Source organism: Coregonus lavaretus, assembly GCF_964263955.1.
Source record: "Coregonus lavaretus genome assembly, chromosome: 7".
NCBI lineage: Eukaryota > Metazoa > Chordata > Actinopteri > Salmoniformes > Salmonidae > Coregonus > Coregonus lavaretus.
Window position 1 is genome coordinate 25287457 of NC_139994.1, and position 24642 is coordinate 25312098.

General features: G+C 43.8%; 1 protein-coding gene across 1 annotated transcript; it reads left to right on the forward strand.

The window, feature by feature from the left end:
• Window positions 1-7324: 7324 nt before the first annotated feature.
• On the forward strand, window positions 7325-23646 carry LOC311132458 (phosphatidylinositol 4-kinase beta-like; the record flags this gene model as incomplete). Its single annotated transcript, XM_084165745.1, has 11 exons — window positions 7325-7777; window positions 18834-19061; window positions 19324-19557; window positions 19691-19800; window positions 19921-20025; window positions 21758-21881; window positions 21995-22108; window positions 22374-22525; window positions 22815-22947; window positions 23192-23312; window positions 23465-23646. The coding sequence occupies 11 exons, from the start codon at window positions 7325-7327 to the stop codon at window positions 23644-23646; spliced, it is 1956 nt and encodes a 651-aa protein (XP_084021871.1).
• Window positions 23647-24642: the final 996 nt, after the last annotated feature.

Sequence of the window (24642 nt, forward strand, 5' to 3'; positions counted from 1 at the left end):
TGAGGTAGTAGACTGGTTTGGCCTTGGAGAAGACAGGCTATGAAGACAAGGGAATATGTTTTTTCATTATGTGGTTTTATAGAAAACTAGTGACTTGATGTTAATCTTTAATATCCTCTAAAGACCAGAGAGTATCAGAATGGATAGACTCACAAAGATAGGAACACACAAGGGTCCAGACCAAGGGATTAAAGCCAGACAGGACCGGTGCCCAACCTCCTCATCAACGTACTAAGGAACAAGACAGGATCAATTTAAGAGTCAGTTTGAATGATAGACTGGTACTGTATAGGAGTAAAATATTGGCATAGGGAAGATTGCAAGAGGAGGCCACTGCAATGATAATAGTTGAAATACACAGGTCTGAGATATAAATGTTAAGAACATGTCTGAAGTACCTGCAGATGAATGGCTACCTCTTCAAGCTGAGAGGACAGTTCATCCAATACCATCATGCCAGCACGAGAGATGAAAATGTGCTGCTCAGTCTTGCAAATCTGTAAGAAAATGAGGGAACAGTTTTAAGGGCATCAAAGTATCCCACTACCATAGTAGATACTGAAGGTAATCCTGCCAATTAGATAAAAAGAGCTTTGTCCAATAATCTGCATGGTTACCTGTGTGTTTAACACTGCCAGCTCTCTCACCAGCATCCGTCCAGCATGGGTAAGGTAATAAGTTGGCTGCAGTGTTACAGACTATTACAAAAATAGGGAATATGTTTACAGAAATGTATTTTCATATTGTTCTACAGAAAGCATCATGTTTATGTTTAAGTTACATAAACCAGTCTAAAGACCAAAGAGTATCAGAATGGATGGACTTACAGAGCTGGGAACCCACAGAGGACCAGACCAAGGGATTAAAGCCAGACAGGTCCGCTGCCCAACCTCCTCATCCACATACTAAGGAACAAGACAGGATCAAATTAAAAGTCAGTTTGAATGATAGACAGGTAGCCTATTGGTCTGACAGACTGCTATAGGGAGGATCACAAGAGGAGGCTACTGCATGATAGATTCTGAGACACTACACAGGTCTGTGTTGAAAGGTTAAGGAAACATCTGAGGTACCTGCATATGAATGGCTACCTGTTCATTTTGAGAGGACAGTTCATTCCATACCATCCTCCTAGCTATCTGTGAGAAAATGAGGGAACGAACATCAAAGTATTTCACTACCGTAGTGGATACTGAAGGTAATCCTGCCTATTAGATCAGATGAGCTTTGTCCAATAATCTGCATGGTTACCTGCGTGTTTAACACTGCCAGCTCTCTCAGCAGCATCCTCCCAGCATGGGTAAGGTAATATGTTGGCTGCAGTTATAAAAAATAGGGAATATGTTTACAGAAATGTATTTCCATATTGTTCTTCAGAAAACGTCATGTTTATGTTTAAAGTACATAAACCAGTTTTAAGACCAGAGAGAAGACCAAAGAGTATCAGAATGGATGGACTTACAGAGCTGGGAACCCACAGAGGTCCAGACCAAGGGATTAAAGCCAGACAGGGCCGGTGCCCAACCTCCTCAACCACATACTAAGGAAGAAAATCAGGATCAATTTATGAGTCAGTAAAATGACAGTTTGAATGACAGATTGTTATTGAACCAATCCTGCTAATGAAGCAGTATTGTTATAGCCTGGGTGCCAGTCTGTTTCAGCTCTCTGTCCACTCCTTATGGGATTGTGATGCCAATATCATATTGCCACGATGGAATTGGCAAGAGAGCAGAAAGACTGGCACCCAAGCTATTGATAGGCCTGCAGCATTCTTACCTGAACAAGGACTGGGTCCTCCTGGTCCAGGGTGGGCTCATTATCTTTATGAAAAACAATAAAGGATTGTTTTCTCTAAGTTTAAGAAATACTAGCTACAAGACACCAGACATCTGTCCATGTAGTTAGGCTGATCATATATTTACTTGTGTTTTATATTGTATGACATCAAATGTATTTATGTGTCTGCATAATGTACCAACATGTTCAATTAAACCTAAAGCAAAGGTTTGGTTTCAAAGGAGCAAGTTTGTTTGTTGTTGTTAATCTAGGGCTACACTGTAAAAAATGTCATCACCATGATTGCTACCTAAATGACACCCTATTCCCTATTTAGTGCACTACTTTTGACCAGCGCCTTTTAACCATAGAACTATGGGTCCTGGTCAAAATAAGAAATAGGGTATTGGGTGGCATTTGGGACTATTACTATTTAGACATTGTCAAATATGTAAACTTACCCTCCTCAACCGTGACAACACGGTCCACGCTCTCCACGGTGGCCAGTGCATCCTCACCGATACCGTAATATTTGCTATAAAAGTAGACTGCCGAACCGGACGCAAACAACAGGCCAGCTGCACTCAGAAGCGGCCTCTCGCGGAGGAATCTCAGCGGGGTCGCTGTCAACAAACGACTGAACATAGACCTACTCATTATCGCTCTACATACTGCAGTGATTTTGACTGAGTTCAAAACCATCTGACAATTCTTTCTTAGAATTACAGGGTTTTATGGGGACCATTAATACGTCAAATTCTTCCATAAGTCATGGTTGGCTATGTCACAATGGGACAAACATGTTTATCAAACTGATTAAAAAACACTCAACAGTGACATCAATTCAATTGAATTTTGAGCATGATTTGGGAGTTTATACAATTGTAAACTATGAAACCATTGTTTAGAGAACAGTAAGAGTATAACCATTTAGAAAATACTGTATCAATGGCTCTGAGTAGGAGTCGAAGGGACAGCGTCACAATGCGCTCGCCATGGTTCTGAAAAAGAACGTTGCTGCGTTCATCAGCTCTGTGATGTTCTAGGCGGAGACACTCACTGAACCACTCACTTTCACGTTCAAGGTGTCAAAGCGTTCAACCAACATGCATTGGACTAAAACATCATTCAAATAGTTACTAAAAAGCCTACAGATATGTTTTACATTATTATTTTAAATCTCCTGCATAAATCAGCTGAGATAGCCTACTCTTCTCATCTCTTCGCCCTCCTGCCCTGGTGGTTATATCTGAGCGTTTTGATAACTGATTGATAATTTGGATTATTCATATCCAAAGTGAAATGCTGATTGTGTCATATTTATAATGTAGGCCTAGTAGCCCACGTTTCATGACATAACCCTAATCCTAAAATAGACTAAAATTGAAACCCTGGGCGAGCACACAAGCTCTGGCTGTACAGCCGGCAACAATAATACATCCAAAGAGGGTGGCTGTTGAGGAAAACCAGTACACCAACACACATCTTCATTAGGAGAAAAAAAGTAATCAGAGGCTAAAAGAAAATGGCAGACAATAGAAATCGAATGCGTATGTTACGGCTGGTTAGTGTTTTAATTACGAAGGACTCCCACAAATCTATTGTCTCTCTAAAAAACTGTAGGCTGCATATTGGTGGTCAAAGTGGTCGAAACGGTGTAGTGATCCTCGCTAATACAGTGAGCCACATTACAATTCTGACCAAGTGGGTTAAATCTATTTGGAGCGATGCGTAGGGTGTGTGCCTTTCACGCATGTAACCTGGGTTCGCTTCCCCGCCCCTTGTTTGCTACACTATTTTAGGAAAGGGACATCTTCATGACCAACAATCTTACTCTAAAAACGTTTGTGAAAAAAGTTTGGTCAGTCTGTGAAAGTTAGAAAAGGTTGGTTAGTCTGTGAAAGTTAGAAACTTCCAGCAGGAATTGACAGTCATCAGTCAAGGTGGTTGGATTATATAGCTACAGTGGTGCTATGCTTCCAAAAGTGCTGGTGATAAAATTAACATTACTGGCATACACATTTCAAAACAAAAGCCTATGATCAGGTATGGAGTTTTGGAAATGTTGTTAAACCCAACAGTCTATACTCTATAGCACAAAGTGTGATGTCCCCGATGATAAAATTGCATGTTACTCTAATTGTGAGATGTGTTACAGTTTACAATAGGCTACTTGGGTCTACTATACCTTCATCCTTTATTAAAGCATTCGGTTGCTAGCATTATCTCCACAAGCAAGGGTATCCTGGGGAAAGACAAATCTTCTCCTCCCAGTAGACTAACTGAATCAAAGCCTCTAACATTACTGCTAGATAGCCATGTAAACACGAACCTCAGTGGCAGAGCTAAAGCTCATCTGAGATCTTGCATAGGCTGTTGTTTACCATAATCAGGATATTTTTTTACAAACCTTGGCGATACTTTCTTTGTTCTCGATTCGGAAGAAACTTGTCTCTTATGAACATCTGTGTGCAGTTGCAGGTGGAACTCCAAAAAACTGAGAATATTCAGAAAAATATTAAATCCACTTTTTGTATTGAGCGATAAATTATCCTTGCATATGTGTAGAACTTTCTTTTGGTCGCACTGTGGGAAGTGCTGTCATTAAGGCTACTTCTACAAGCGGCCGTAGCCGCTTCGCATAGAAACGACTAGTTACTGCAACGGTGTTGGGAAATGTGAGATGTGCACAGCTAAAATGCCGAGGACTTTGCAAAAGGTGGATTTAATATATTTTTTGTCGAATTTTCTCTAGTTTTTGGAGTATGCTACCTGTAACTGCACACAGACGTTTATAAGAGACACATTTCTTCCTAGGTTAGGGGTCTATAATTGTAAAATAAATGTGTTTGATTGAATAACTAGCCTAATCTAACTATCGTGGTCATACATCTGGACTCTTCATCATCATCATCAACACTTTGAATTACTAAGGAATATTCCAATAGCAACTGGTTGCTAGGGGAAACGAGACACTAGCATTATCCTCTTGTTGTGAGACTGAGAGGAAGGATTGGAGAAGTGCACGAGGAGGGGTGGGAAGCAGAGAAGACGGAGCATGGTTGAAATTCCACCAAATGGATAAGAAGAGGCAGACAAAGTTTGACACATTTATGTTTTCAGTGGTTGACCGACACGAATGAACGAGTAAACCTTGTTTTAGCCTAGTGAAGTATCACAAATTAATACCTCAGTATTAATTATCCACTGCACGGAATCTCCATGAGGGCACAAGTCTGCATGACGATTTTCGCGTAAAGAGAGGCAGCGCGGGAGAGCTGACTTGTCGCCTGGCAGGTATGTTCTGCTATTTTGAATAAAGCTAGCCATACAGCTAATATAAGTTTTAGGCTATTATTAATTTCGTATAGCTAACTAAATAAATGAAGCTATCTAAAAGCAATGCTGTTGTGGGCTTACACATGTAATAATTACAACCAGGAGCCTATAATGGAGGAAGTCAGCTTTTCAGTCAGTCCTATCATTTAAATTGAAAATAGGTTATTATAACACAAGGTAAACACACATTTACAATAATTGTTAGGTCTATGTTATTAGCCAAAAATGTACTGATAAAAGTACAGAAACATTCATAGCCAGAGGCAACCTAGGCTACACTGCAATTAACACTATACTTATTATACACGCTATGTTCTACAGTGTTGATTCTAAGAACAGGGTTAATTCCCATAAAGTATTAGTATCTCTGTCTCTATCACATACATGCATGGCCAAGGAAGATAGGTTGCATAAACAGATACAAATATAGAGCGATAAGGCGCAAGGGGAAGAGAATAAACAGTGAGAGGGAAAGAATTGGTGAGTACGCTCTGTCCTGTAAATGCCAGAGCACATCAGCGCCGGAGCTACATCTAGTTTGATGTAAGGAAGTAGCCTACTCGATTGCCTATCCAGGGGCCTTGTATGTGATCAGATCTGTTGAAGGTGGGGTTCGTGTGTGAATGTGAGTATGAAAGTGTGAGTATGTATAGCTGTAAGTATGAGAACGTATCAGTGTACCATACCCCGTTCAAAGGCACTTAAATATTTTGTCTTGCCCATTGACCCTCTGAATGGCATACATACACAATCCATGTCTCCAGGCTTTATCCTCTCCTCCCCTTCATCTACGCTGATTTGAAGTGGATTTAACAAGTGACATCAATAGGATAATAGCTTTCCCCTGGTCTGTCATGGAAAGAGCCATCAAAGATGGAGCAGAAAAAGATGGAAAATGAGAGACAGAAGTAGGAGAAGAACAAGAAGTTGGGACAAAAGAGGCATCACAAAGATATTAAGTTTAAGAAGGCCCAGAAGGATTTCATAAAGGAGAAATGGGTCAAGGTAGTCAGAAACAAGTATCTGGCTGCTTTTAAGAGTGAGAACGAGTGGGATAAACTTACACAGAAACGGATTAAAGCTGACTAGAAGAAACAGGAGGACCTCAAGACAAAGGAAGATATGAGAAAGGTGGAAACCAAAGAACACAAAGGCAGCCAGAAGAGAAGAGGCTGCAAGGGAAGAAAAACCTATGATTGGTTTTGGAAAAACTGCAATGGTCCTGCAACAAGTGGAAAATAAATATGTGTGTTTGTATGCGTGAGTAACTTCCATTTTAGTGTCCGGTTCCACTGTAACCCTTTAAGAACATTCAAAAATGTTTCCACAAGAATTAGAAAATGGAGCTTGGCAGGTAAAAACAACAGATATAAAACCAGCTGTGTACAGTATCATTACATATTGGTTGAATGAGTCAATTGTGAAATAATGAATGACATTCACCAGACAAATTAGTCATTGGACACCATGAGTTTGTTTAGATTTTCCTTTACTGACATGACAAATTAAATACAAAGCAAGAAGTGGCGACGATTAAGACTTCAAGGTGTGGTCTAGTACTGTAGTGTGTTGCTGAAATTCCCTCCCCCTGAAGCTACTTCAAAAGGGCCTGTATATCCGACCTTCGCAAAACTGCAGTAACCGCCTGAACTGACCTTTGTTCGTAAGTACTGTAAATCAAATGCCGACTTCTCATAGTTGGTTCAAGTCCCAGGTTTGCTTAAAAACCTTAGTGTAGTCAACATGATTTTCCTGTGTTTTATATATATTCCACACTGAGGTTGGAATAACAGTGAAATTCTGAAAGATTACAATGCCGTTTTTAGTGTAAGAGCCATTTTAAAAGACGCCTGAAATGTCATTCTATGGTGGTGAGACGAAATGTTGGCCTGCCTGGTGACATCACACCTCCAAACCGCTGTCAATAACAGCTAGTTTTCCCCTCCCCACTCACACCACTCCCAGACAGTCCTATCAAAATTCTTGCTTGAGAAATGTCTCTTTGCTAAGAAGCTATTAGTTTCTTTTTGACCATTTTAATTTCAAATAAATCACAGTAAGGTACTTAATTGTTACCCAGAAACTATTTTAAATTGAGATAAAACAGCTGCATTGGACCTTTAAATGGGACTCTTCTTCTCTTACTCCCATATAGTCATCTTTAACTTTAGCTCTAATTTTAACCAAACTTTTTTGCATCTCCTATATGGACGAGGATATGGGCGACGCCATCCGGCCCTACGTGGTGCACCGCTGCCGCCAGAGCATTGCCTTCTCCCTGCAGACGGCATGGCTGCTCGGCGCCTACTCCTCCGACATGCACATCTCTACCCAGCGCCACTCGCGCGGCACCAAGCTGCGCAAGCTAATCCTCTCAGACGAACTAAAGCCCCACTCAGCTTCTAAAGGTGTGGGTCCCGCCGGTGCTGCGGACGCCAGCCCTGGGCTGCGGGACGTTGCCCACATTCGACACCACCAGCGGCACACCGTGGAGCCGCCCCCGGCCCCCGACAGCCAAATCATCCCTGCCGATGCCTACCTCTCGCCTTCCAAGCGGACACATCAGCGATCCAAGTCGGACGCCACGCATTGCACAAGCCTGGGGAGTAGCCTCAGGAGAACAGCCAGCAACCCCAAGGTGGAAAGCGGCTACGATGAGGTGAGTACCTTTTTTAACATATTTTGTCATACAAAAAGAGGGAAGGGAGAGTGGGATCAGAGTTGTAGAGTATAGAATGTCTTTGTACGTTTTTAATCTTTAATAGTAGGCCTGTTGCATACATGTTCTCTTTTATAGTCCCTATGGATGATAAAGCACAGGAAACCCTGAGTAACCTGAATACCAAGTTTTTCTCCATCTGTGTGTCAGTAGTAAATGGTTGTCCTACAGAACACTGTGGGATTCAGCAAGGGAAGCTTGGATCAGCCATGCTGAAGTGTGCTGAGTCAGCAATACTTTTTATTATTCGCAGGTGCAGCGTTTGCTTGCGACTTGCAGGCTCATCTTCCATGTCTCACAATAATATTACTTGTGCAAAAACTGTTCTGTCAAAATTGAACATTCTTTGGGATCCCAGGAGTACGAGTTTTGGACATTGAAGAGTGTTATTCCAGCTCTTTCTATGGTCTAGCCAGACTACCCTCAGTCTAACTAATAAAGAAGGGGGTGGGGTTAGGTAGCATCTGTCCCACATCTCCAGAGTTCCCTCCCTATTGTTTTGGGCGTGCAGTGTCCTCCCTCTCCTTTTTGGCTGGACGTCTCAGCCAGATTGCTCTGCAGCTGGTGTCAGAGTGAGGTTGAGGGTGGGTCCCTCTCGAATGGAGAGCTTGGTGAAAAAATTGGTCACTTTCTATCATTGCAGACATTAGATTGTTTAGCAGATGCTATTGTGAGCATGTTTGTGTTGGGGCAGGATTTGTGTCAGTGTTGACGAGCGATATGGTTCTGGTGGAAGTTTTCTGCTTCCTCTTGTCTGGCCTTTCTCTCGGTCTCACTGATTGTCTGGCTTGCAACCTTCTGGGGATCAGTTATTTTATGAGAAATCAAATTGGGTAGTTTTAGATGGGACAAGGTCCTGAACTATAGCAGAAAGACGGTCCCTCTCCCCTCGTTCAACGATTTATTGGACTCTCCCAGGCATCTTGCTGTGTTATGCATTTTCTCCCTACTACCAATGTTTCCTCTCACCTCTAGTCTCTCTCTCACCTCTCTCTATTCTGTTTTTTGTGCCTGTTTTTGTCATCCTTTTTAAAAATCCTCTACCCATCCCTCTCTCAGCTAATCTCCTCTCCTTCTCTTTCGCTCTCCCTCACTCTGTTTTCCTCCCCTCCCTTCCCCACGTATGCCTGCATCAAACCTCCCTGCTGATGTTGTTGTGGCCAGTGATCCCTGTTTAATCTGTGTCTGTGCTGTGAAGAATCCTGTAGGGCAGGTGGAGCACATTAACAATCCACAGAATGCAACCAACAGCCCAAAGGAGTTCAAGGGCACTTCGCTTTATTGACTTTGCTCTTTAGGATGTATTAGCAAAGATGGGCAGAAACTGCTTCTCCAATAGAAATCCCCGATCACGCTTGTAAGTGATGTTTTGGCAACGTTAGCTAGCTAAGCTCATGTGCAGAAACACATCGTCGGGTTTAACGGTCGTTTAGGCCGTCAAATCAAAGGCACATAGATTCAAGCTAGGCTTAAGTAGCGGAAACTGTCATTACTACAACCTAATGAAAGTGACAGGTTTTTATTTTCAACAAAAACAACTTTATATCAAAGTTTTTGTCAAATAAAAACCTGTCACTTTCATGAGGTTGTAGTAATGACAGTTTCCGCTACTTAAGCCTAGCTTGAATCTGTGTTGCATTTAGATTTCGAGAAACTTAACAACTAAGAATACATTTTTCACTTCTCCCATTAACCCTTGTGCTTTGCTGGAAAAAAAATGACATCCATTATGTTACGGGTCAAATTGACCCGCACAGTTTAAACACACTCAAGACAGTCAAAGAATTAAGTAAAAACAGAAACAACTTTATTTTGTCTTATCAGACATTTCAGAAAGAAGAAATACAATACTTTTTATTTTTTTTAAACAATATTTAAGAACTATTTGTTAAACATATTTCCTTTCTCACAAACAAGATTTTTCAGTTTCCCCAAGTAGGTTTTTTCCCCCCCTATTGGTCCATATTATCCCTTCAGTCTTTCTCTCTACATGTTGAACACAATGTGTGTGTGTGCTTTCTGCAGATGTATTTATTGCATTCTACACAAGTGGTGCTTGTTTTACTGTCTTGTCGAGGGGGGCAGAGCTGGCATCTTTTCCGTTTCTTGCCACTGCCTGTATCCACTGGATCCATTTCTGGTTGATTGGAGGCATGTGTTGATGGTCCAGCTTGAATTTTCTGGACGGCAGATGCAGCTGCTGTCGACCGAGGAGGCCGGACTCTCCTCTGGATCTTGGGAGTGATGAGAGCTTTGCCGAGCTCCTCTAGGAAAAGCCGGCGTCGGTACAATTTGCCACCATTCCATTGCTGGTTGATTTCAGTCCACAGGACATAGGCATTGTAAGCAGACACATCCACAATGTTGTAGAAAATCACCAAAGGCCAGCGGGCAGTCATGCGCTGACAACTATATGTTGCTGTGACTTTATCCAAATTGTCAACTCCTCCTTTGGTGGAATTGTAGTCCAGTTTTATTTGTGGCTTGATGTCCTCTCTTGCACTCAGCGATGCATCTTTGTGCATTGTGCTCATTACAAGAACATTCTTGTTCTTCTTTGGGCAGTATGAAACAACAGTTGCATTTTCAGAGAAAGCAAATTTAGAGGAATGCACAGTTCTGCCCTGCATTTTCAGAAGCTCACTGGGAAGTTCAGGTTTGTTTTTTCTGATTGTTCCAACCATGGTCAGCTTTCTCTTCTGTAGTTCAACACCAAGGCGGTAGGATGTGAAGAAGTTGTCACACGTGATGTTATGACCTTGCAGCCCTTCACTCATGTCCAGCACCACCCGCATCCCCTGGTTTTTCTCAGGCACTCCGCCGGGTGGCTTCCCAGTGTAAACTTGCATATTCCATGCATAGCTTGATGTGGCATCACATGCTGCCCATATTTTGATGCCACATTTTGCAGGCTTGTTTGGCATATACTGTCTGAAGGGACAACGTCCTCTGAATGGAACAAGGCGTTCATCAACTGTAACATGAGGACTGGGATTGTACAGTAACGGTAGAATTTCCACCCATTTATCCCATACATCTCTGATTGCAGCTAGTTTGTCTCTTTCACGTCGACCCGGTCTGGTATCACGGTTATCAAAGCGAATCACCCGAGAAATTATGTGGAATTCTTGTAGAGACATTGTTGCCCGAAATATTGGCCTTCCATTCTCTTCATTCCACAGGCTGGCCGTTGCTTCTCCGTTTGACCGGTAGACTCCAGCTAATATGAGCAATCCAATGTATGCATGCAAGTCAATCCGATCCAGTGGCTTCCAGTTCTCTTGAAACACACGGCTCCCCTCCAAGTTGGTCATGTCCAGAACAATCTTCTCTATTGCTTGGGGTAAAAAGAGCTCAAAAGCTGATTGTATGTCATGGACTCGAGTGACAGCAAATCGTGTAGGTCCTGGAACCATTTTTATTACATTGGAAGCTGAGAGTCTACCTTGACCTCGTTGTGGTGACGGTGACCATTCAATATGACCATCTTTAGACTTCCATGTCTTCTCTTCTCTTGATGATGCTTGTTGCATGCTCTGTCTCTCATCTGATGTAGGGGATGGTACGGCAGACTCCTCCTCTGAATCCTCTTCAATGAAGACAAAATCTGGATCATCAACAGCATTGTCCTCTATCTCTGAAATATCCTCTGTCTCTGAAACCTCTTCTTCTTTTTCACTGTCACAGTCCAGAATTTGTGATAAGACTTCATTGATTGAAAATCTTTTGGAGCTCATTTTTGAGTGTCTGTGTCAGGGACCTGCTGCTCTCACACTGAGGAGAAGCTTGGGAAAGCCCTTTTTAACCCAAACACAATTCTAAAAGTGCAACCAGGACCAGTCAAAACAAAATAAATCAAAGACACTTTTTTGTTTTGCACCTGTGCAAATATATATACACATGAAAGCCTCCGGGTCAAAATGACCCACAACATCATGTTTGTATACAAAATGTACACAGACATTCCACAACACATCAGTGTGTCCACATTTTGCAGTTAGGTTCATGACCCTAAATGAGGAAAAGTCATGTAATTTCATGGCGAAAAAGAGTGGTTAACTAGTATTTTAGACAACGCAAAAGTGGAAACGGGTCAAATTGACCCACAACATAATAGGAGGGTTAACTTACCAAACCCTGGTCTGGTCTGCTGAGTCTGCTTCGCAAGCATTATGGGAAGTCTCGCGTGTTGCGCCTCTGGGTTTAGAAACTCTGTCGTATTAGTACACAGTGATCACTAGTTGGATGCCAAGCAGTCCATTTTGCTTTGATAATAAATACTGTACTGATAGTCCTTATTGATAAGGCTTCACACGCCATCTTGTTAGTCCTGGTTATTGGCCTAAGGACTGACCTGACTAATTTTGTTTTGATCTTTTTACTTGGCCTCTGGCTGGATTGCAACAGTGAGGAAAAACCAAGAGGCACCAATCACAGTGAAGAGGAAGAAGAATGCTGTGAAATATGTCCACAATTTTGAGCCGCGCTGTAATGTGAGTGGGACCACCCCCGCAGTGCAGATTGGGTGGGTGTTGCATTACAGCCCTTTTTTGTTTACAGTCTGGGCTCAGCTGTCAGTGCCCAGGTATGCCCTCTCCGCCACAATACTTCCCTCTTCCTGCCCACCTCGCGTCGTCTTGGCAACATAGCCGCCGGGCTGGGGCACTGTGGTGGATTCAGATAGCACCATTTCCCCCCCAGAGTGGGATTCAATGTAAACATACATGAGCAGTTTAACTACAGATGCAGCTGTCGCTTTACACAAATTATTTCTGTTTCTATATACACTACCGTTCAAAAGTTTGGGGTCACTTAGAAATGTCCTTGTTTTTGAAAGAAAAGCATTTTCTTTGTCCATTTTTAAAATAACATCAAATTGATCAGAAATACAGTGTAGACATTGTTAATGTTGTAGCTGGAAGCGGCAGATTTTTTATGGAATGTCTACATAGGCGTACAGAGGCCAATTATCAGCAACCATCTGTCCTGTGTTCCAATGGCACGTTGTGTTTGCTAATCCAAGTTTATCATTTTAAAAGGCTAATTGATCATTAGAAAACCATTTTGCAATTATGTTAGCACAGCTGAAAACTGTTGTGCTGATTTTAAAGGAGCAATAAAACTGGCCTTCTTGAGACTAGTTGAGTATCTGGTGCATCAGCAATTGTGGGTTCGATTACAGGCTCAAAATGGCCAGAAACAAACAACTTTCTTCTGAAACTCGTCAGTCTATTCTTGTTCTGAGAAATGAAGGCTATTCCATGCGAGAAATGCCAAGAAACTGAAGATCTTGTACAACGCTGTGTACTACTCCCTTCACAGAACAGCGCTCTAACCAGAATAGAAAGCGCGTATTACACTGTATTTCTGATCAATTTGATGTTATTTTAATGGACGAAAAATTGCTTTTCTTTTGAAAACAAGGACATTTCTAAGTGACCCCAAACTTTTGAACAGTAGTGTGTGTGTGTGTGTATATATATGTGTGTGTATATATATGTCAGAATTACATGGCCAGTATTGAATAGAGGAGAATCCTAGCAAATTCTGAGCGTTTGAGAGACTGTTTTACAACCGGAGTATGCAATATTGGTTTCATCAACACACCTGTATCAACTGCATGTCGGCCATTTGCGGTTATACGTGAGTGCCGGTGGAAAGTTTATCTGGATACAGGACATCTGACATGACAATGACATTAATACATGCTAATAGTTAACTAGCGAGAACCAGCCACTCACTATGTTTTGAAATGGCTATCTAGTTAGTCTATAGGCGATATCATTATTTTACCTGCTGCGCAATGTCTCTCACCCCCTCTCTCCTCTGGCAACTACCCACTTGAACACATGCAGGTGATGGACACACCATGACTTTTCCAAGATTTTCATTGCTGACCAAAAATTGGCTATAACTGGGTAAATAGCTCACTAACTACCAATCAATATCAACATGTTCACGTGGAGCTAGTCTCGCTTTGATCTCAAAAACACATATTGCGACTGCATGATTGAAAGACCACTCGTGCCTGTAGGCCTACAATAACAGAGGACACTTTGATCAAATTCTGATTGGGGTAGCATAATTGTTTGATTTTTAGCGTGATTTATTATTTTTTACTTATCCGTTCGGTCAAGCATCAATGTCGGGCCCAGCATTATTCACTTGAACATAAAGACGTTCGGTGGCAGGCAAATGCCTCAACATTGATTTGACTGCTGTAAAATCAGTTGTAGGTCTTTAGACTGACTTCCTCATCAGATAGGCTAGTACAGAGGAGCTATGCGTTGTCACCCGATTTTAGCTCCGCCCTTACAAAATGGTATTCTAACACGTCGCCCTGTGTTCAACAATCACCTGGACAACAAGTGCAAAGGACGTCTGCTCTACTGCTGACGTACATGCACACAGAGAAAATGCATTTCTGCCACACCTTGTTGTGTTCTGCAGGTAACCCAAGCCTCAGGCTCGGTCTCCCTGTCGACTCTATCCCCAAGGCAGTTGTCATCAGCAACGTGTACTTTGGTTACATGTCTATTGGGTGAGCAGTTACTGTCTATACAGGTACATTCCGGAAAGTATCCTACAGCTAATTGCTCATTTTAGGCTAGACTCCTGAAATGCATTACATATTTGAAAATCTAATCAGCATGAGAATTACATTTTCAGTTATTTGGATCCAGTTGCGGTCAAATACACTATATATACAAAAGTATGTGGACACCCCTTCAAATTAGTGGATTTGGCTATTTCAGCCACACGTGTTGCTGACAGGTGTATAAAATCGAGCACAGCCATGTGATCTCCATAGACAAACCATGGCAGTAGAATGACCTTACTGAAGAGCTCAGTGACTTTCAACGTGGCACCGTCATAGGATGCCACCTTTCCAACAAGTCAGTTTGTCAAATTCCTGCCCTGCTAGAGCTTCCCCGGTAAACTGTAAGTACTGTTATTGTGAAGTGGAAACGTCTAGGAGCAACAACGGCTCAGCCGCAAAGTGGTAGGCCACACAAGCTCACTGAACGAGACCGGCGAGTGCTGAAGCGCATGGCGCATAAAAATAGTCTGTCTTCGGGTTCCAAACTGCCTCTGGAAGCAACGTGAAGTGGGTTCCCATGGCCGAGCAGCTGCACACAAGCCTAAGATCACCATCCGCAATGCCAAGTGTCGGCTGGAGTGGTGTAAAGCTCACCGCCATTGGACTCTGGACCAGTGGAAACGCGTTCTCTGGAGTGATGAATCATGCTTCACCATTTGGCAGTCCGACGGACTAATCTAGGTTTGGCGGATGCCAGGAGAACGCTACCTGCCCAAATGCATAGTGCCAACTGTAAAGTTTGGTGGAGGATGAATAATGGTCTGGGGCTGTTTTTCAATGTTCGGGCTAAGCCCTTTAGTTCCAGTGAAGGGAAATCTTAACGCTACAGCATACAATGACATTCTAGACGATTCTGTGCTTCCAACTTTGTGGCAACAGTTTGGGGAAGGCCCTTTCCTGTTTCAGCATGACAATGCCCCTGTGCACAAAGCGAGGTCTGTACAGAAATGGTTTGTTGAGATCGGTGTGGAAGAACTTGACTGGCCTGCACAGAGCCCTGTCCTCAACCCCATCGAACACCTTTGGGATGAATTGGAACGCTGACTGCGAGCCAGGCCTAATCGCCCAACATCAGTGCCCGACCTCACGAATGCTCTTGTGGTTGAGTAGAAGCAAGTACCCGCAGCAATGTTCCAACATCTTCCAACATGCCCACGATTTTGTAATGAGATATTTGACAAGCAGGTGTCTACATACTTTTGGTAATGTAGTGTATATTGTCACCCTTGCACTTTACAATGTAGTGCAATAGAGCAGAAGACTCGTTTGCTACAACACCTTGCTTGTTTCAGCAAGGAGCAAAGTTTCATCATGTTGTTGAGTCCATGAACAGTTGTTCCACAAAAAAAAAGATGGGTTATTTTATTCTTGTGCCGGCTTCATCCATAACCGAGTGACGCAGTGGTCTAAGGCACTGCATCTCAGTGCTTGAGGCGTCACTACAGACCCCCTGGTTCGATTCCAGGCTGTATCACAACTTGCTGTGATTGGGAGTCCCATAGGGCGGCGCAGAATTGGCCCAGCGTCATCTGGGTTTGGCTGGTGTAGGCTGTCCATTGTAAATAAGAATATGTTCTTAACTGACTTGCCTAGTTAAATAAAGGTAAAACAAATGTGTATACGGTAAATGTGCCAGCCCTAACAGGACTCGACTCTATATGATAGAGCAGATATCCACTCTACCTTTTCAAATCTATGAATTACATTTTGGGAAGTGTTACCCAGCCACTTGGAACACCAATTATTTTGCCTCGTTAAGCATGGGTCCAGAATCAGTTGTTTTGAATAGGGAAATCCAATCCCAGTAACACTCGGGGACCCTTCCTCAACAGAACGTCCTGTCCACTCTGGAAGTAATGTCAGGAAGTCATGACGTTTGGTCATGATCCAGAAAATACACTTCTTCACAGGAAAGGCATTTTGACATTTGACTACAAAAGTAGAATGCTAAGGAAGCTGCTTGGTTTGCCTGTCAACACAAAAAGACCAAGGAAATGCTATGAAATACAGGTTCCTCGTCCTGGAAAATCTGTGGTTTTGAATAGGCCTAACTAGGGCTGTGGCGGTCATGAAATTTTGGCAGGCGGTAATTGTCATGCAAATGACTGCCGGTCTCACGGTAATTGACCGTTAATTATACATAAACATGTTTAGCGCGCTTTTGGAACATCTAGATTTTAAAAAGTCAAAGTACATTTTTAATATAGCCATCACAATAAAATCCATTATTGATTTAGTTGTGATAGGCTTATAAACCAGGGAATGTCTTAGAAATCAAAACATAAAGGGCTGCATGATGCAACTCTATATATTGATGATTTGGAGAGGGGGAGATCTAATCAATGGAAGATGGAATTAAAAGTGAAATGAGAGGCTACAACGACCAAAAGCCAACGGGTATGCTGCTATTTACGCTATAGTCTGAGTGGAGTTATGTGTAGGCTAACGGTAGGACGGTGAAAAGCGCAGTAATGTTATGGCTAGGCTCAATTAGCCGAGTTAGCTAGCTTCTCTCAGTTTGAGTCAAGACAGGTACTGAATAATCGGATTGGATGATAAATAACTACCAAGAAGTTAACAGTGGTTGCGGTCTCTCTCTCAGGCTCATGGTGCTTACTCATACATTCACACACACACCGAACGGCCTCCACTCCCTAACAGCCTCGCTCTCGCTCTCTCCCCTCCCATGGGTCCGGTTGAATAAAGTAGCAAAACAATTGGCTTTTCTGCTGCTTCCCTCACTCGGATCAGACCAGTTGTCCTTTCGGGAGAGGTTTTAAAAATGTATGCATATTGGGTCCGGGGCTTTCCCGTGTCCATTTCGGAACAGGAACTGTAACTCCCATAATTATTTGTCCTCATCATTCAGATTATTCAAATTAAATCATGATGTGATTAGAGGGACAATAGAGCACTGAGTTCCAGGCCATTAGCAAGTTTGGTAGGCTATCCATCAGCACCGTTCATTTGCGCAGTTTTGGATTGGGAGTACCTTTACCAACGGGAATTTAACTGCGGTCACGACTCGTGACTGGCGGTAATAAGGTCACCGCAACAGCCCTAGCCCTAATCTGTGTGTCAACGCCACCTCTAGGCTCTGTTTCAATGTCCACACCAACTAGCACATGTATGCATTGGGCATGATTTCTTTGTGGTATAAAAGTATGGACATTGGCATGTAGTGCAATGGTCTCAACCCCTTGGGTTGTTTTTCTCTCTGTAATCGGATAACTTGCTTCATGTTTTTGAAAAATGCTTCTGGGAGTTTTGGAATGGGGAGACTCAGCTAAATGTAAAGACACCTGGAGTAACCTTTACTGAAGGAGAGTCAGTCAAAGTCAGTCATAATTACACACGTTTACACATTTTACATGGTAGTCCTAAGCAACAAATACGCCACTGGCAGTAGTTCATGTGGCAAAAATTGGCCTACCTGGTATTAAAGGTAGACTCAGTGGGATGACGTAGATGCAGAAAGTAAACAGCATAGTGGGTCAATTTCCACAACAACTAAGAGCGTTGAAGTGCGAGGCTCAACTTCTCCGCTGTTTTGGTCCCTTGGCTACCATGCTGTAACAGTGCGACTGTGTGAGCAAAGTATTTTATCTCGCTCATCTCAATATCTGCGGTGCTGCTCGTGGCAACATACATTTCACTGAGTCTACCTTTAACTAAGAACTAACAAATTAACCTTTTTTTCTTGTGTGTTAAGTATTTTAACAAAAATGTTAACTGTCCCATATGTTAGCCTACTTAATTGGAACTTGTTTCCATAACAAAACAAAATGTAAGTACTTTTTTTATATAGTAACCTTATGATTGAGATGTTATCTAATTTCAAAGTAGCCTTAATGGTGGACTGTAGAACAAAGGACTTCCTAGATTTGTACTTTGACCTACTATAATGGTATTGAATATTGCTCATACTTTAAATATGAAGATATTGGACAAAATAAGTTGACTAAACATCTCCAAGGCCCAAGAGCTTGTTTGGTATCTGGGTTTCGCTCAAGTCTCTCATTTTAACCATTGTGGTACTGATCTCTGGTGCTGGTATGAGGTACTGCAATGGGTTGACAGAATTTAATTTATTTGCTTCTTACTCCCTGTGCCCATGCATTCTTAGTCTTATACCTCCCCTTGGTTTTCTCTTCAGATTCCGCTCCTAAAACATCCTTCTTTCAATTCCCATCATACCCATCTTCCTCCCTCCTTTCTCAGCCTCTTTTTTTTTTTGTGTGTGCAGTCATTCCAGGAAGGACCCTAAAAAAAAGATGTGCCACTTGTTATTTGCTGTAGCTTGTTGTAAATGTCTTCAGAACACAAAAAGACATCTGTCTTGATCTAGATTCTAACCATCTCTCCTCCTCCTAACCTCGCTCCTCCTCTCTGTAGCCGTTGCGCCTGACGCTGCAGAGGGAGTTCATCAAGTCTCTGATGGGCATCGGAAAGCGGCTGGCCACGCTGCCCACCAAGGAGCAGAAGACCTGGCAGCTCATCTCAGAGCTGTCACAGCTCAACCACAAGCTGCCAGCCCGCGTCTGGCTGCCCACTGCAGCCTTCGACCACCACGTGGTGCGCATTCCCCACACACAGGCCGTGGTGCTCAACTCCAAAGATAAGGTGAGGCAACTTGTTGTAATACACATGTATAAGGAGGTACACACACAACAGGCTCCAAAAACAAGGTGACCAGAATGCCTAGTAGTTTGACACAATTAATTAGTTAACTCATTTGTTCGTTTGTTATTTATTTCCTGAGGAGCCTGGAGTTTAGATGGAGTGGGCCCCAATGCTCTTTGTCAATGGGACTTCCTGCATAAATGTACCTTACAAAAATAGGTCTAGAACTCCAGTGACCTCTTCATTCTCCCCTTCCTCTCAGGCCCCGTACATCATCTACGTGGAGGTGCTGGAGTGCGAGAGGTTCGAGACGTCCGGCATTCCCCTGCGCATCCCGGAGACATGCATCCGCAGCGCCCGCTCTGTGGACAACCTCCTCCCGGAGTGCGTTGGCATCACAGCCGAGCAGCGCGCCGGCAGTTTCTCCACCGTGCCCAACTACGACAACGACGACGATGCCTGGGCCGTGGATGATATCGGCAAGTTGGAAGTGGAGGTAGGTACCCATGGCAACCACATGGTGGCACCGTCTGACTTTAAGTCACATTTTGATGACTAGGTTGTTGGGGAAGGAGGAGGTGAATCAGATTTGAATGTACTTTAACTCTGGGGTCCTTCTATGGTTCCAGCTCCCAGAAGGCCACACCAGTAGCAGTGACAACATCTCCCAGTTCTCTGTGGACAGCATCACCAGCACGGAGAGCAAGGAGCCTGTCTTCATCGCCGCTGGCGACATCAGGTACAGGGTCACTGCCTGACAGAATTGCCCTGCTAGCTTGTAGTTTGTCTTTAAGACTTTCTTGTTATAGAGTTTTGGTCTGGATAGCTGTTTTACAACCGCATGTTTCTTTTGTCTTAGGCGACGTCTATCAGAGAACCTGGCCCACACCCCCACAACGTTCCGGAAAGATCCGGAGGACCCGTCCGCTGTGGCGCTCAAGGAGCCCTGGCAGGAGAAAGTCAGGTGGGTGATTGGTATATAGAAATATACACTGCTCAAAAAAAATAAAGGGAAAACTAAAATAACACATCCTAGATCTGAATGAATGAAATAATCTTATTAAATACTTTTTTCTTTACATAGTTGAATGTGCTGACAACAAAATCACACAAAAATAATCAATGGAAATCAAATGTATCAACCCATGGAGGTCTGGATTTGGAGTCACACTCAAAATTAAAGTGGAAAACCACACTACAGGCTGATCCAACTTTGATGTAATGTCCTTAAAACAAGTCAAAATGAGGCTCAGTAGTGTGTGGCCTCAACGTGCCTGTATGACCTCCCTACAACACCTGGGCATGCTCCTGATGAGGTGGCGGATGGTCTCCTGAGGGATCTCCTCCCAGACCTGGACTAAAGCATCCGCCAAGTCCTGGACAGTCTGTGGTGCAACGTGGCGTTGGTGGATGGAGCGAGACATGATGTCCCAGATGTGCTCAATTGGATTCAGGTCTGGGGAACGGGCGGGCCAGTCCATAGCATCAATGCCTTCCTCTTGCAGGAACTGCTGACACACTCCAGCCACATGAGGTCTAGCATTGTCTTGCATTAGGAGGAACCCAGGGCCAACCGCACCAGCATATGGTCTCACAAGGGGTCTGATGATCTCATCTCGTTACCTAATGGCAGTCAGGCTACCTCTGGCGAGCACATGGAAAGATCAGGCTACCTCTGGCGAGCCCCCCAAAGAAATGCCACCCCACACCATAACTGACCCACCGCCAAACCGGTCATGCTGGAGGATGTTGCAGGCAGCAGAACGTTCTCCACGGCGTCTCCAGACTCTGTCACGTCTGTCACATGTGCTCAGTGTGAACCTGCTTTCATCTGTGAAGAGCACAGGGCGCCAGTGGCGAATTTGCCAATCTTGGTGTTCTCTGGCAAATGCCAAACGTCCTGCACGGTGTTGGGCTGTAAGCACAACCCCCACCTATGGACGTCGTGCCCTCATACCACCCTCATGGAGTCTGTTTCTGACCGTTTGAGCAGACACATGCACATTTGTGGCCTGCTGGAGGTCATTTTGCAGGGCTCTGGCAGTGCTCCTCCTTGCACAAAGGCGGAGGTAGCGGTCCTGCTGCTGGGTTGTTGCCCTCCTACGGCCTCCTCCACGTCTCCTGATGTACTGGCCTGTCTCCTGGTAGCGCCTCCATGCTCTGGACACTACGCTGACAGACACAGCAAACCTTCTTGCCACAGCTTGCATTGATGTGCCATCCTGGATGAGCTGCACTACCTGAGCCACTTGTGTGGGTTGTAGACTCCGTCTCATGCTACCACTACCAAAACATCAGCCAGGAAGCATAGGAACTGAGAAGTGGTCTGTGGTCACCACCTGCAGAACCACTCCTTTATTGGGGGTGTCAAGCTAATTGCCTATAATTTCCACCTGTTGTCTATTCCATTTGCACAACAGCATGTGAAATATATTGTCAATCAGTGTTGCTTCCTAAGTGGACAGTTTGATTTCACAGAAGTGTGATTGACTTGGAGTTACATTGTGTTGTTTAAGTGTTCCCTTTATTTTTTTGAGCAGTGTAATTACTAGAAGAGACAAAATGGATGGGCATACACAATCCCCCACCCGAGGATACATGTCTGTCCCACTTAGTGCATTGAAGACAACACATTGTGGCATTGTAAAGTCATTTGCTGTGTCTCACTATTTCTTTCCGCTCTCTCCATCCCTCAGGCGGATAAGGGAGGGCTCCCCTTACGGTCACCTGCCAAACTGGCGGCTGCTGTCGGTCATCGTGAAGTGTGGGGACGACCTGAGGCAAGAGCTACTGGCCTTCCAGGTGCTCAGCCAGCTACAGGTACTTGACTCTCCACAGTAGAGTCCCATTCCACAGAAATGCTCTGAATTATTTATTCTTATTAGCATTCATTCAATCACTAATTCGCTCCACTACTCCCCTTTCCTCTCCAGTCCATCTGGGAGCAGGAGCACGTCCCCCTGTGGATCAAGCCCTATAAGATCCTGGTGATGTCATCGGACAGCGGGATGATCGAGCCCGTGCTGAACGCTGTCTCTCTGCCCCAGGTGAGCAGAGAAAATGAGATGGACCCAATTGTGCACTTGAAATCTCATGACAAAGTTGCCTAACAATAACTTCAAGCCGAGTTGTTTAGCTATGTAATCCAGTACCTCTTGGGATGAAAGATTTTGATAATCTAAGTAATGGTTGATCACGCACTGGAATTTCGTGTCAGTTGCTAATTCTAATGGAATGCCGTGTCGGTAGCTTTTTCTAATGGAATACTGTGTCTGTTACTATTTCATACAAAATGCTGTTTCTGTGCTCCAGGTGAGGAAGCAGAGCCAGCTGTCTCTGCTGGACTACTTCCTGCAGGAGCACGGCAGCTACACCACCGAGGCCTTCCTCACCGCCCAGTGCAACTTTGTGGAGAGCTGCGCCGGCTACAGTCTCATCTGCTACCTGCTGCAGGTTAAAGACAGGTGGGCAGCCCTCCCTTTTCACCCCTCTTCAGTGTCACTCGTTACATTACTCACATGTTCCATTTCCCCTCTTAGCTTCCTTTGTCTTTGAGCCTGTTTGGCTACATTTACACAGGCTGCACAATTCTGATCTTTTGCCAATAATTGGGCAGAAGGTCAGAATTGGGCTGCCTGTGTAAACACAGTTTTTGTGGTCTGATATCAACTACCACATCCCACCCTCTCCTCTATTCCTATACCCTTTACTCAGTTCCCCTATCCCTCTTATCTCCTTTCTGTCTTTCTCCAGACACAATGGAAACATCCTCCTGGACTCGGAGGGCCACATAATCCACATTGACTTTGGCTTCATCCTGTCCAGCTCGCCCAGGAACCTGGGCTTTGAGACCTCCGCTTTTAAGCTCACCAGCGAATTTGTGGATGTGAGTCAAATGAATTATACTGCATGCGAATTTGCATTGTCATATAAGTGTAAACTGGAGAACACTGTGGAATTGATCATACAATCTAGCTAGAAACCTCACAAAATGTTCACTGCATAAATGCATACATTTGTTAGTGTTCAAAGATGCTATTAGCGAGTTTGCTGGTTAGCTGCAGTAGCCTGCATAACCTGTTGGTTTTTTATGTGTAAAGACTAACCTCTGTTGTCTGTGGTTCTCTCAGGTGATGGGAGGCCTGGATGGAGACATGTTCAACTACTACAAGATGCTGATGCTCCAGGGCCTGATAGCTGCTCGCAAACACATGGAGAAGGTGGTCCAAATAGTGGAGATCATGCAGCAAGGTACTGTTAGCTAAAACGGTATATTAGCATGACCAGTGTGTTGTGGTGTTTTTCCATAAACATTATCTATCTGCCCGGTTTCTCTGTGGTCTTGGGATTGCAACTCCTCTGACTCCCTCTCCCTGGGTCTCCCCTCTCTCCTCCCCCACCAGGCTCTCACCTACCCTGCTTCCATGGCTCCAGCACCATCCGCTACCTGAAGGAACGTTTCCACATGAGCCTGACGGAGGAGCAGCTACAGGTGCTGGTGGAGCAGATGGTGGATGGCTCCATGCGCTCCATCACCACCAAGCTTTACGACGGCTTCCAGTACTTCACCAACGGCATCATGTGAACAGTTCGACACCAAACTCTACTACATGGGACAACCACATGGGAGAGCAAGCAAACATACATATAAAGATGGTGGTGAACATGTGCATATGGACTCACGCATGTGTGCTTGCCATAGCAGCACATTTAGGAAAATGGACTTGTGTATAGACTAGTGCTACAGGACCTGTTTGCAAACTCGGTATGTTCTTTGTCTTAGACGGACCACTGTTTACCCCCTCCTTGTTTTGGCCTTGTGGAGGGGGAGTCCGCACCTCCTCTCCCTCTTGTCCTCCTATCCATAGGACATTTACCGCATTGACTGTTCTAAAACGAGGCATAACGCACAGTTCAAATCACACACGAAAAGGATAAGTATCAATATCGGAGAAGGTACTTCATTGAAAAGGGGGAGGGGCAATGTGGTAGTGGTCTATATTCAGAGGAGCCAAGAAGACTTTTCTCAGAATGGATGAAAAATGAATAACTGTAGATCAATTGTGCAAGAGCATCACAAAGCAGTACATATAGAATATATGTACTTATTTTTGTTCTTAGAGCAAAATTGACTTTGAGAAGTTGAGAAACCACTATGTAACGACAACGAAAGCACAAGACATATCAATTGCTGAGGTTTTCTAATGGACATTTTCTTTGTTCTCTGAAAGTTCTGTGGTTATCAAGAATGAGCCAACCCGAAGAGAGGGGAAAAAGGACTATAACAACCATTGGTGTATGAGTGTTATCTGTCTGGAAAACAACTCCTTAATCCAAGGTTTTTATGTGTTTTGAACGATGTTTAAACTTGAACTGGAAAATTGAACTAGGACCAACTAATCTCTTATTAGGGGTCCAAGCATGCAGCAAAGCTGCTGGTTGTATGTGTTTTTGTTCCCATCCTTAATAGCAGGTGCAGTTTCATTTCAATCTGGGTTTTGGACAACTGGGGCTCATTCAGTAGAGCACATCTGTAACGCACTTAGTGTTATAGATAGAAATGTAATGAATAGAAAAGAGA